Source organism: Arvicanthis niloticus, chromosome 7, assembly GCF_011762505.2.
Source record: "Arvicanthis niloticus isolate mArvNil1 chromosome 7, mArvNil1.pat.X, whole genome shotgun sequence".
Classification (NCBI taxonomy): Eukaryota; Metazoa; Chordata; class Mammalia; order Rodentia; family Muridae; genus Arvicanthis; species Arvicanthis niloticus.
Window position 1 is genome coordinate 66,278,369 of NC_047664.1, and position 13,668 is coordinate 66,292,036.

At 45.7% G+C, this 13,668-nt stretch overlaps 1 protein-coding gene across 3 annotated transcripts in view; it reads left to right on the forward strand.

Moving 5' to 3' along the window:
• Klf3 (KLF transcription factor 3) overlaps positions 1 to 13,062 on the forward strand; it is a 28,074-nt gene extending 15,012 nt beyond the window's left edge. For all 3 annotated transcript variants that reach the window (XM_034508296.3, XM_076938532.1, XM_034508297.2), the window contains exons 3-6: positions 3,945 to 4,422; positions 4,964 to 5,114; positions 9,466 to 9,626; positions 12,478 to 13,062. In XM_034508296.3, the coding sequence (XP_034364187.1) occupies positions 3,945 to 4,422; positions 4,964 to 5,114; positions 9,466 to 9,626; positions 12,478 to 12,659 (972 nt within the window). In that variant the 3' untranslated portion in view covers positions 12,660 to 13,062. The remainder of the gene's footprint in view (positions 1 to 3,944; positions 4,423 to 4,963; positions 5,115 to 9,465; positions 9,627 to 12,477) is intronic.
• The last annotated feature ends 606 nt before the right edge of the window (positions 13,063 to 13,668 follow it).

A 13,668-nucleotide genomic window follows, 5' to 3' on the forward strand; every position in this document is an offset into this window, starting at 1 on the left:
CCAAAACAAACAAAACAGCACACGCATAAAGTTGAAATATGTAAGAGTAGTTTTGTAGTAACTTATTTCTCTCCCTCGTGTGCTGGTGGTCACGTGACACAGTGTTTCATTCTTGCTCCAGAGGTCAGCTTTAGTCCTTACTGTGCAGGGAGTAAGACGCCTTCCGTTTGTGCTGTCAGGTCTTCAAATTTCATCTCCCTCACCTTGATAGGAAAGACTGGAGGGGTCAGCCCATGTTAACGGCAGCATCGGAGTTAACGGCAGCAGCATCAGACATCTCTAAGTTTGCTTTTGTTTCTTTTGAGACAGAACCTTGCTGTGTATCCCATAATGACCTTAACTCATGGCAGTCCTCCTGCCTCAGCCTTCTGTATGCTAGAATTGTGTGTATGTATATGTGTCAATGCATGCAGTGTCTGAGGAGGCCAGAAAGGGGCAGTGGATCCCCTGGAACTGGATTTGCAGTCAGTGGCTAGCTGCCATGTGGGTGCTGGGAACCAAACCTGGGTCTTCTGCAAGATGAGCCAGTGCTCTTAACACTGAGTCATCTCTCCAGCCTCAATTTTTTTTTTTAATCCCAACACAAACATGACAAGGTTGTTGTATCTGTTCATATATATGTCTGTTGTCAGTTCCCACTACCAACTTTTTCTTTTTAAAAGAAAATCCTAGCCAATGCAATCTCATTATTTAGTATTTTTTGTCATAGTTTAGAAAAAGTGAAGAAACACCATTCTTTTACTGGAATATAAACCATGTTAAGGTCTATGCAAGTGATTGAAAGGCTTTAGGAAAAAGATTGAAAGCTAGGGTTCTTTCTGATTCAGGCAACCAGAAAGAAAATAAATTTAAGGGGGAAAAAAAACCCAAAATTACTTTTTAATCTTAATGTAAATTCCCTTTTTTCTTTCTTTCTTTTTTTTTTTTCTTTCTTCTGGTAACTTTTGTCACCCAGCAGACTCCTTGTACTTTGAGAAGTACTTAAAACCAGTCATTTCCCCTGCTCTGTCCCAACAGAACCCTTGGTGGTTTTCCTGGGCCAGGTGGACAGAAAGCCTTCTGTTTGCCTCAGAGCATTTGCCGAGCCCAGAGCAAGTGTTTATGAACGTGCCACACCTTCCGCCTTCCTGTGCACACAGCCCCACCTGTGGTCTGAGGACTCCTAAGTAGCCTGTCACAGATGCCCCTTGTTTTCAAGTTTAGCAGCAGCAGAGACTTCCTGTTCCTGTCAGTTGTCCCACCCACTTACTGTCTCATGAAGAGAACTCTTCAAAGCTGTTCCTAATAAAATACAAAACTGGAAAGTCTCACTTTATAAAGTAATAGTGAGACCTCTAGGGGAGTGTCCCAGCTCCCCTTCCCGACCCCCCCCCAATCCCCATGTCTTTAGGAATCAAAAATATTGGCATTACCCCAGCCTTGCCAGGATTGAAGACCTGCAGAAAGCAGGTTAATTCATCCCAGACATTCATTGACAACGTATGAAACTCTTGCGTCATATTCTGGTGACAAGCAGCAGTTAGCACGTACACACACACACAGCAGAGGTGTGGACATTTGGTGCTTGCTTCAACAGGAGAAAAGAGGGCTGGGGTGGAGCTGGTAGACCTCTGTTCAAGTCTTGACTTTGGGCAGCTATATTGCAGAAGACAGGGTGGAGGGCGTTGTGGGGTCTGTCCATGCCTGTCGATGCCCAGAGAATTCTTTGATCCAACATTTGCTTCTGGTGTGTATTTGGGACCTGTTCAGCCACACTTGTGTACTCAGACCACAGGAAGGGTTTAGACCTAAGAGAAATAGCTTAGTGGAATTTACATGTGCATCAGGTTTTACACCCTGCTTGCCAGATGGGTGCCAGCCATTGCTGCAGGCTGAGTGTTCCACCCAAATACTTAAACCTGGCTTAGAGAAGATTCTCAGACATGCCAGTGAGCCAAGGAAGGACTGTATTTCTTCTCCTTTTTGTGAGGCAATTGAACTGGAAATAGTTAATTTTGAACCTGGGGTTGAGGGTCTGTCCCAGAGTCCCTCCCTACACCTAGCCTGGGTCTTTGATGGAGACTTGAAAGCCAAATGCACTAAGTGTACATAGAAGATACACAGTGTATGTCAAACCAGCTTGATGTGTGGCTTTTTTCTTCTTTGATGAATCCTGAGGATATTATTTGCAAATGCCTGAATTCCCACTTACAGATAGAAAATCCAGCAGTGACAGCAATGGAAGTATGTCCTCATTCTGCTTCTCGTTTAGCTGCCAGTAACTGAGGGCCTTAAAATCTAGGTCAGTGGGAGGTCCCGGAAGAGCAGGGCTGAAGATGAGGAAGACCCCACATTACACATTGCTGCCCTCCATCCATTTCATGAAATCTTGCCTCCCACCAGACCTATGTCCTTTGGAGAGTTAAAGCACACGAAGCTTCTCCCTAGAGTTAATTATCGAGATCTTCTTTGTATAATGTCTGTGAGCCTTGTTCTTTTAATAACGCCTATTTTAATTAAATTTAAATAGGTGTAGTCTTCATGTTGTCTTATAAAGTGGACCTCTTGCCTTGTGGTATATCCTTGTAGTATATCATCTTTGTGGTATATCCTTATGGTATATCCTTGTGGTATATCCTTGTGGTATATCCTTGTGGCATATCCTTGTGGTATATCTTTGTGGTATGTCCTTGGGTGGGTATGGCTAGTTCTAAAAAACGGTAGACATTCGTATGCTGGTGCAGATCAACACTTGGAGGCAGAAACAGGAGGATTGCTACAAGTTCAAAGCTAGCCTGGGCTATAGAGTTAGATCCTGTCTCTAACTAATTAAGAAGGAGGAGATCTAGGATTGCCATTATTCACCTTCCACAGCTGCTGAAAACTGACCCCCAAACCTTGTGTCTTGCACTTTCTGGTCTTATTCCTTTGCATATTTCTGCACAGTATTGGAAGTCTTTTTTTTTTTTTTTTTTTTTTTTCCATTCAGCTCATCTTTTTACTCTTTATCGCTGTCACTTAGGACTTTGCTAGAAGGTGACAGTCTCTGCCATCTTAGGCTGCTGCTCCCCTACTCACTCGATATGTAGTCCTAACAGTGTGCCATCCTTGGGTGCACTGTGATCTTAGAGTTTGGAGTCTTACAGCCATGGTGTACATCTCCCGCATAAAGGGCTGGAAGGCTCTCATAGGACAGCCCAGTGGGTGTGAATAAACTTGAGAGGATTACATAGGTTGTCTTGTCTTATCACCTTGGCGTCCCGGAAGAGGGCTCCTCAGTACCCCTCAACAAGGATCTCCCCATCCCAGAGTCAATAAGCCCATCACTGCAAGTCTCATGGTCTGGTCTCCCATTCCTGGCCGCTTTGCTGGTTCTAGGTCCAGAGAGTCACTTCTATAAGGGAAAACAATTGCAGTTCATAGCCAGGCAGAGATTGAGCCCCTCTGACCCAGAGAAGAAAGTGTGAGTCTGAGAGAGTAATCCCAGTCAAAGCCATGGCCAGGGAAGCTCAGAATGAATAGTGTGTGGGTGCGGTGGAACATACCCTAATCCCGATGCTGGGAAGCGGGAGGGGCCACACAGTGAGACTGTCTCAGAGAGAGGAGGGGAAGGGGGAGAGGAAGAGGGAAAAGAGAAGAAAAGACCATCAGAAAAGCCTGGGGGAGGGAGGGAACCCTCAGGTTATATAGTTTGGCCTGCTCTCAGTGGCCTTCAGTGCTAACTCCTGATGAAGGCCTCAAGCCCTCCATGATGCAGACAGCTTTAAGAAGCCTGCCACGTGTCAGTCTTCTTACTGAATATGAAAATCATGGATTCGATTTTCAGTTTTTCTTGGGGCCCAGCAACCTTACTTTCTAGCAGTTACTAAACCATCTCTCCCATAGCTTTTGGGGGAAATCACACACCTCTCCATCTAAAGTATGTCTCCTTATGCTTTTCCTTTTTTTCCCCCCGTTTCTGATAGTCCTACCCATCGAATTACATAGAATCAATGAAGACCAGCAAATATGGGGTCATTTACTCCACACCGTTACCTGACAAGTTCTTCCAGACCCCAGAAGGCCTCACTCACGGGATACAGATGGAGCCAGTGGACCTCACTGTGAACAAGCGGGGCTCCCCACCCTCTGCTGGTGGTTCTCCTTCCTCTCTGAAATTCCCATCTCACCGGAGAGCATCTCCTGGGCTCAGCATGCCGTCCTCCAGCCCGCCCATTAAGAAATACTCACCCCCTTCTCCTGGCGTGCAGCCCTTCGGAGTACCTCTGCCGCCCGTGATGGCAGCTGCACTGTCCAGACATGGGATCCGAAGCCCGGGCATCCTCCCCGTCATCCAGCCTGTCGTGGTACAGCCCGTCCCTTTTATGTACACCAGCCACCTGCAGCAGCCTCTCATGGTCTCCTTGTCAGAAGAGATGGACAATTCAAACAGCGGCATGCCAGGTAAATTCTGCCATGCCCCTACACCCAGCACCTGCTTAGTAGACGGCATCTCTGCCAGGAGTCTGGTGAGGACACCAGGCAGAGCTATTATATCCTCAGAAGGACATTCTGGCCTGTCCCGGGCAATTCTTTCTGTTTTTGTTTTGAAGTGTTGATATTGGGAGAGTGTCCAACAATTAGTTATTTTCACAGTATATTTTATGCTTTGATTTACTGAGTACCAATATGGTCCTGGGCACAAAAGAGACTTAAGTATTTTCTGACCATGCTGCTAATGGCTCATAAAAGCTCCCTGTGTGTCAAGTAGAGAGCGGACTGCGGGGATAGCCAGATTTTGTAATGGAGAGTCATCTTGAGTCACGGGGTCCTCTGTCTGCTTCAAAAGTGAGGACCACTCACAAATTAAATCCTGCTATAACCCTTGCTAGAGACGAAGAAATATACATACAAAAATGTAGTCACTAGAAGCCATGAGGTGACCTTTCACAAGCTGAAATTGATACATTGTGTGTAGAATGATTTTTCTATTTTTATTTTTTAGTACCTGTAATTGAATCATATGAGAAGCCCATATTACAGAAAAAAATTAAAATAGAACCTGGAATTGAACCACAGAGGACTGACTATTACCCTGAAGAAATGTCACCCCCTTTAATGAACTCAGTGTCCCCCCCGCAAGCGTTGTTGCAAGAGTAAGTATACTTAGGCCGACCTGGTGTTTTTGGCGTGCACCTGGGGACCTGGAATAAAGCATGGAATGCAAACATGTGATGTGCTGTGGATGACCAGGGACATCCTCTTTTGTGTGGCATCACTGAGTGGTACCACAGGTAACCGTGGCCAAGACAGTCTCCAAGAACATCATGAACCATATCTACAACAGTTGTGTCAACTTTACCAGTCGGTCCCCCAAGGTGACCACATGAATCTTTTGGTTTTTGTTTTTTCTTTTGCCATCCACATGGGATCTATAGTGTTTTCATGAAGATTGGATTTGATGTTCACGTCAGCTTGAACAACCAAAACTTGTCATGTGTCAAATAGAAGCTGCCCCACCCCCTTCACCCATAGTTGTCACTTCTGGCGCTGTAGAGTGTGTTTATTATTGAAAATGTCTTTTATTAACATCTTCAGGCCAACAACAGTTTTGGCCACAGACAGAAGCTTCCCGTGCAGCTCAGAGAAGCTCAGTACAGAAAGCAATCTTTACATTGAGTCTTTAATTATACCTATCCTTGGAGCCTCTCCTTAACTTGCAGAGATGCAAGCCAGGAGGAAGGATGTTCTGTTTTGGTCAGCATCTGAGTCTCTGATTGGACAGGGTGGTACCTCTCACATGGTTAAGTCATTCATTGTTTGGCCCCTGGGGAGAGCAGCCTCCAGGAAGATGGCTTTGACCTGGATGCTGTGCTTCAGCATGCGAAGAATAAGTTATTCTCACTGCCCACGTCCTCTGTCTTTCTTTTTTGTTGTAATTACTCTTGTACTGATTCTATAGTGCTTCTTCATTGAGTCCAGCCAGTACATTGGGACAGCCTCAGCATCCACAGCCATTGCCTCTGCAGGGTCGCTCCCACCTTCCCTCTCCCAAACCACCTTCTCCCCAGCTTCAGTAAATGTTCTGCCTACCTTTCCTCTCCTACCTTCTCTTCTCCTGTCACACAGCTCAATGGTAGCTTCTGTAAAGCCGAGGAAATCACATTCTACCATGTTTCGGGTGATTTCAGATCTACTGCAGTCACACCCACCTTTGGTTTGTGTGGCTTTCACAGAGGCTCATGTGTGACCATACCACATTGAACAAACTTTCGGTCTAGGGATGATGGCATATATGTGGCATCGTGTATAGTCCCTAGTGGATGAGAAGGGTGGCTCGTCATCCCAGCTACATCAGGCAAGGAAAGTATCTTGGCACGTGCTTTCATTTTTCACAGTTGCATAGTACTTCCCCTTCAAAGTTCAGTTTTAGGGTTTTTGTCTGCTTTTGTTTAAAGACAGGGTCTTGGTGTGCAGCCCTGGCTGACCTCATATTCCAGACCTTCCTGCCTCAGCCTCCTGAGGTTGCAAGCATGAGTCACCATGCCCAGCTCCAGGTGTTTCAAGTGAGTTCTTGTATTCAGAGCAGATAGAGAGCCAAGACGTTAGTTAAGGTATCCCAATACACCCACAGTCCCACTCTTAACTCAGGGGGCCTGCTTTGAGCTCTTTCGTCTTTCTGGGCCCTCTCTCTGTGTAGTTGGCCTGTAGGTAGCAGAGGACTAGTCTGAAGTCTGTTACAAATTAAAATGTGAGACATTGTGGCAAAGTATTTGAAGGCAGATACCTCCCATTCTTTAAATACTGCTTAAAAGAAGATACTGTTTCCAGCTAGGTGTAGTAGGGTATGCCTGTGATCCCAGCACCTGGGAGGAGAGGCAAGAGGATCAGGGACCAGGCATTTAAGCTAGCCTGACCAACATGACATGAGACCTGGACTCACCTCCCGCCCTCCCCCCAACCGTGTGTGTGTGTGTGTGTGTGTGTGTGTGTGTCTGTGTGTGTGTGTGTCTGTGTGTCTGTGTGTGTGTATTCCTGTTTCAATGATCTCACTGCTAGAGGCTTTTAAATGCTTAATGAGTAATGTGTTCATTTAATGCTGACCTAAGATGCATTTTTCTCCAAAAAAAAAAAAAAAAAAAAAAAAAAGAGCCCTGTAGATTAGCCACAGTGGAACATGCACTCTATGTAGTTCTTTCACAGATGGGATTAAGTAATGTCTTGGAGTGGACCCAGTAGCAGCCCACATAGAACACATTAGCCAGGAAAGAATTGCTTGAAGCCAAGTACCTAGAACATTGCAGTGAGCCTGGCCCCAGCAACACCAGCCTTGAAACCCTGCTGCCTAGGCGTGGGCTTCACAGCTTGGAAACCCATTTGCTTGATCCAGAATTACAGTATTAGAATCATTTTTAAATGCATTCAAAGTTATAGCAAAATATAAAATAAAATAAATGCTACTCCATGTGTATTTTGCCTTTGTGAGAATGCATTTAGAACAGGGAAATGGGAGAAGATAAAAACAGGAGCAGGCATGAGAATTTAGGAAGGGCCAGTTTAACTCAGAGCAGGTATCTGCTACATAGTAGCTAGTCTATGCTTGTTTGAGTCCAAATGATCTCTTTAGAAATGAGTGATGTAAGGCCAAAGACTGAGATTGCCAAGACCCTTAGTCTCTCTCTGACTTTAACCTTTACAGCCACACTGTTGCCTTTTCCAATAGGTAGTTTGATATCTATGCTTGATGGTTTTTTAGAGGGGCTTTGAAACATCCAGCAAACGCCACATGAGTTGGACAACTGTGACGTGCAGCGGGAAAGGGTACTTCTGAGCACGGAGTGTTGGCGGCTTTCTGTCAGTCATTTGGCCTTTGGCAAAAATGCTGTCCTGTGGTTCTCTGAGTAGTCAGTCCCACACTGTTTACATCCACAGCAGCCTTTCTAGTCAGTATCATTAACACCAGAGACGGTCAGTGACAGCGAACACTGGGAAGTGCAGTCGTGATTACCATGCTGAAATGATTTAGATTCTCAGCCTACAAACCCCCCAGTTGTTGGACAAGATTTTTAAAGCCATTTGGCATGGACTGTCTGCCTGTGTCCCAGACACATAGGCCACTGAGTCTTCCCTAGCACTTTCCAAAGTAAAAAAAGATAACTTCCTTTTTACTGAAGGGTTTTTAGTGACTTATTCCATCTTAATAAGAAACCCAAATAAACCTTATTCTCCATTGTGGGGTTTTTTCCTCAAATTTAAAATAAAAAATATATTTATGTGTGATGGGAGTCCCAGTCACCTGGCCATGCCCCCACTGCTTCCTGTTCACTTTTCTGTGTCTCTGAATCCTGACTTAGTTTATCTGTCTGTGCTCGGCTCCCAGGGTAAGGTTTAAAATACTGACAGAAGTAAGAAAGACCACATAAAACGAAACCTATCTTTTATTACTTAACTAGTCACCTCAAGCCCCCACCCCCCAAAAAATGTGCTTGCAAATTTTATGGCAGGCACTTCTTAGTGCCCTTAGTGGTCAAATTTTCATTTACATTAATCTCAGAAACATTATTTTTAATCTTCCCCAACACAGAAAACGTCCATGCATCTTTTAGAATATTTCAGGACCCAAGTTCAAGTTGAAGACAGCACCTTTGCTCACAGAGGCCAGCTGCATTCTTCGCTGGCTTGGTGGTAGCCTTGCTAGCCGCAGGAAAGGGTTTGAAAACAAAACCAAAACGCCACACTCTTCCCATCAGCCCTTGCTTTCATAGGTGTGGCTTAAGAACCCTTGGACAAATGTGAGAGAAGGTGGGGAGGGCATCAGGTGTCACCACCTTCCCTTGGAAGCCAGTCACCGCCCTCCTCCACATCTCTGAATGCTGGAAACCCTCCTCTTGCGAGAGTCACACTGACGCTGAAAGATTGTGCTGTAGACAGCAATGGCGGACTTCCTTTGAAAGAGCCAGCGAGAACTAAATGTTAGCGATCATTAAGAGACATTGAGAGGAAGGATAGAATACAGATTTGTAGAGCAGCGTGTTTGCCTAAGAAGTAGGGATTTGACTGAGAGCTGGCCCATGGGAAAGCCGGTGCAGTGCTGAGAAGTACTGGACACGCGCCGAGAGCCTCTCCCCGCACGCGGCACCTCCCTCAGCAGAGCACCTAACCTTCTTGCTGTCATTACTTATCTCCATGTCTGTCTCCCCCTAGAGTGTGAGCTCCTCGAGGGCAGGAACCCTGTTTTTATTCATCTTTGTGTCCCGGTGCCAAGCACAGTGCCTGGCTCATGGTAGGTGCTCGCTACATGTTTTGTTGAATGACTATAAAAGCAGCGCTTCTTGGGTTGAACAGCTAATTCTTTTTTTTTACTGGTCTTATTCTTATTTTCTTATTTCGTTGGGGGGTTTTTTGTTTGTTTTTGCCCGATGTTGTAAATGCTTTTTTATTTTTAGTAGGCTGAGGAAAAGGGAACACCTTCACTCAATGTTTTGCATTTAATCTCGACTTCAATAGGAACCATCCTTCGGTCATTGTGCAGCCTGGGAAGAGACCTCTACCCGTGGAATCCCCGGATACCCAAAGGAAGCGCAGGATACACAGATGCGACTATGATGGATGCAATAAAGTCTACACTAAGAGCTCGCACTTAAAAGCACACAGAAGAACTCATACAGGTGAGACATGCAGCCGTGTCCTAACGAGTGGGCAGAACAGATCCGGAACAGGAATGATTGGCGCAACCGGCATTACAAACACCCTGAGACCGGAAGCTTTTTACTACTTTCTTACTATTCTGGGGAGGAAGGGTATGGCCCACACACCGTGGTGTGAAAGTGCAGGCCAGAGGACAGTTTTGAGAAGTTCTCTCCAACCTTCATGTGGGTTGCCGGGATTGAAAGTCTGAAATGTGGACCGCGTCTGCTCCTAAGCATTTTGGGTGAGGGACGCTGCCTAAATAATGCAAGTTCTAATCCTGAAAATGAACATACTGATGTCTATGTAAGTCCCAGAGAATCTTTGTAGTGATCTACCACAGATAATTATTATGTAACTTAGAACCGAAGTGGTCCCTCGCTCAGGTCCCTCCTTCCGAGGTAAAGTCTGTCCGAAGGAGCTTGGGGAGATGAGAAAGTACTCACTATCAGGGATGGGGCCCTCCCAGGAGTCTCTGCTGGGGCACGTGTGGAGGTGAGGACAGCCTTGGGTGTTGTTCCTCCCGAGTATCATTCACCTTTGTGAGTCAGGGTCTCATTTGCTCGGAGTTCACCCATTCCACTGGGCTAGCTAGTTAGCCATAGAGGTCCGCCTGCCCCTGCCTTCTGCAGCTATATCACCATACCCAGTGTTTCCATCCAGGCTCTGAGGATGGGCACCAGGGAGCTAACCAGGAAAGTGCTTTACCAACCGAAGCCATCAGCCTAGCCTCTGAGATAAGACTGTTTAATAGTAGCCAGGCAGTGGTGGCTGCGGCGGTGGCACACGCCTTTAATCCCAGCACTCGGGAGGCAGAGGCAGGCGGATTTCTGAGTTCGAGGCCAGCCTGGTCTACAGGGTGAGTTCCAGGACAGCCAGGGCTACACAGAGAAACCCTGTCTCGAAAAAACAAAAAAACAAAAAAACAAAAAAACAAAAAAACAAAAAAAACAAAAACCAACAACAACAACAAAAAAAAACCAAAACAAAACAAAAAACCTGTTTAATAGTAAAGGGCCATTTTTTATGCAGAGCAGAAACATGACATTCGGACAGATAGACCTAGCTCTTCTAGGGTGTGCTCCATATTGGCTAAGATTGAGCCTAGAGTCAACTGTCAGGTCATGTCAACATTATTCTCTCCGTAGAAACATAGGCAGTCACCCCCAGTGCTCCTGAAGGCTTGATAGAAAGGCAACTTAAAGAAATTTAAAGAAATCACACGGATGTTTCCAGTGGCTGCCGGGACCCTTGCTTCTTGTATGCTGAGGCTGCTCCTGGCTTGGGCCCTTTAATAGATACAAGAACTTAACAGTGATTGGTTTGGTGGCCCTTGTCTAAAGCTCAGAGTGTAGGTTGTTTTTCTGAGATAAGTGGGTCATTCTTATCGGGGAATATTCACGGAGAGGAATCTGGGATTTAGTACAAAAAAATAGCAGTCATGTTTGGTTAATCCAGGGAAGAAGAGGCAGAAGAAGCTATATGAGAGGAGCTCCTGAGCAGCCCCCACATGTCAGCCATAAATCATATACCAGGCTTGGGTGGGGGCGGAGGGGCGGAGCTTCATTCATGTCATCCAGCTTAAAATTAAAATGATATTGAGTCTTTGGATTCAGATGCAACATAGAAATCCCAATACTTATACCAAGAATATAGAGACAATGGTCACTCGCTAAACAGGGACTAATTTGTGATGGGCCAGGTGTCCCTTCCTGAAATACTCTGGACTAGAACTGTTTTAGATGCACATGGATATTAAGATATGTAATTCAGAAACATAATGAGGTATCTTGAGGGCAAGATAAATCCAAGAACAAATGTTACTGTCTCACGTATGCTTTCTACACACAGCCGGAAGGTAACTTTAGTTACACAGCGTTTTTCTAACTCTGAGCCTTGACACAATGCTACAGGAGAGCATCTGCTGCTGTGGGAGACTCACAGAGTTTCAGATTTTAGAGCTGTGGTTCTCAACCTTTTTAACACTGCACCCCTTTAGTATGGTTCCTCAGGTTGGGCTGGATCCCAGCCGTAAAATTATTTTTGTTGCTACTTCATAGTTGTAGTTATGGATTATAATATAAATATCTCTGTTTTCTGATGGTCTTAGGTGACGCCCCATAAAAGGGTCATTCGACAACCCCTGGGGAGGATTACAACCCATAGATTGAGAACGGCTATTTTGGAATGTTCTAACTTTTGTATTAGGGTGGCCAGCTTGTATTATACTGATTTAATAGAATCAGATCAGCACTAAGCACTGTTTAGCTGTGAAGGTCTTCACGATGGCTCTCACTAGCGTTTTCCCACAAGGGCCTTCTCTGTTCCTCACACAGAGTGATGGTTAGACTACAGGAAGGGGTGCGTGGAGGCCTGGTTTCTGAGAGGAGAGAACTTCTGTTTTCAGAGCATAGGGGCCTGAAGCACTGTCCATGGCATTGCTGTCAGGGTCTAAATAAGAAAGTGGGTTGTTAAATTCCTTAACAGGTATTCTAGTTTTAGAAAATGATGCCAAAGCTTAAGAGAGGCCCAAAGCTTTCCGTGGGATGGTGGCGTGCACAGGAAGGTTTAAGGCTTGCAAACCTACACATGCAGAATCCGCATGCTCCATGCTTGTCCCTCAGAATGGCTCTCCCTGCCTTAAGAGCTCTTTTTTGTTGATTTTTCCATGGAGAGAGTATGTTTGTTTCGTGCAGTGCCATGTTAATTGAGAGCTGTGTATGATGTTATCCCAAAGGCTGTGTTTTCCATGGGTATTAGTTCAGAAGTCGTGGCTTCTCTTTTTATTCCCCAGCAATGAAAATGATTAAGTGCCGCCTCATCTCTTTGCAGGAGAAAAGCCGTACAAATGCACCTGGGAAGGCTGCACGTGGAAGTTCGCTCGGTCCGATGAACTAACTAGACATTTCCGAAAACACACTGGAATCAAACCTTTCCAGTGTCCAGACTGTGACCGAAGCTTCTCTCGCTCCGACCACCTTGCCCTACACAGGAAACGCCACATGCTAGTCTGAAAGCCTGTCTCCAGCAGCTCAGTGTGATTCCCCGCTCTTCCTGGCCTCTCTCTCTCTCTCTCTCTCTCTCTCTCTCTCTCTCTCTCTCTCTTCTCCTCCTTCCCATTATCTAACTCATTTTTATATGTACATTTTAATTTCGATTCAGCTGGTCTGGATCTCTGAATTTATATCATTCAAGACTTCCATATGGTCAGTAGTTGATACTCTAACCCTCCCTCTCCTTACCACGGGTCAGACCTAAAGAATGTGAACATTTTTTTTTCCGGGGATGCTAAGCAAGCCCTCCTTACAGATACATTTAATGTAATGAGAACAAGGGAACATGTAAACTAACGACCAATTTGTCGGTTTCTCCATGTATTCCTCAAAAGAATGTCAAAGTAAATGTATTAGAAATACAGTATCCAGCCTGCTAGTCCTTGCCAGAGACGTTCGACCTTCTTCTGCATTCTGTGTTTGATGACAGAAAGAATGCGGTCCCTTTTACCAGCTAGCAAGACCCACGAGATGTCAAGCTGGTCCCACCTTCTCGCCTTTGCCCTCCTCACGATTTGCTCATTGGCCTGGCTCACCAACTCAGCTAAGTCAAGTCCTTTGTCCTCTGTGGCACCGGAAGCTCATGTGGAGGGCTTTGACACCCCTGGGAGCTGAGCAGGAGCTCTTGCCTTAGGTGGTCCGTGCTCTCCCGTAGTGTGAGAAAGACGCAGAAGATATTGGAAACGGAGGAGGAAGTCAGCGATTCCTGGCTAGGACCGGCTGGGCCATTCACATTAGCTGCGCAGTGTGTTTGTTAAATGTCCATCCACCCCCCTCCCCACCCCACCACCCCCCCCCCCCCCCGGCATAACTCGGCTAAGCACACCTTTGCTGCAAAGCTGGATACCGAGAGGGTCATCCATGCCACCTCCTCCGTTCCTGCCGGATCCTTCATTGTCGATCATGAAGCTCTGAGAGTAAGGAATCCACAGAAATATTTGCCCTGTAATGTATAAAATAGTCTCTTCTC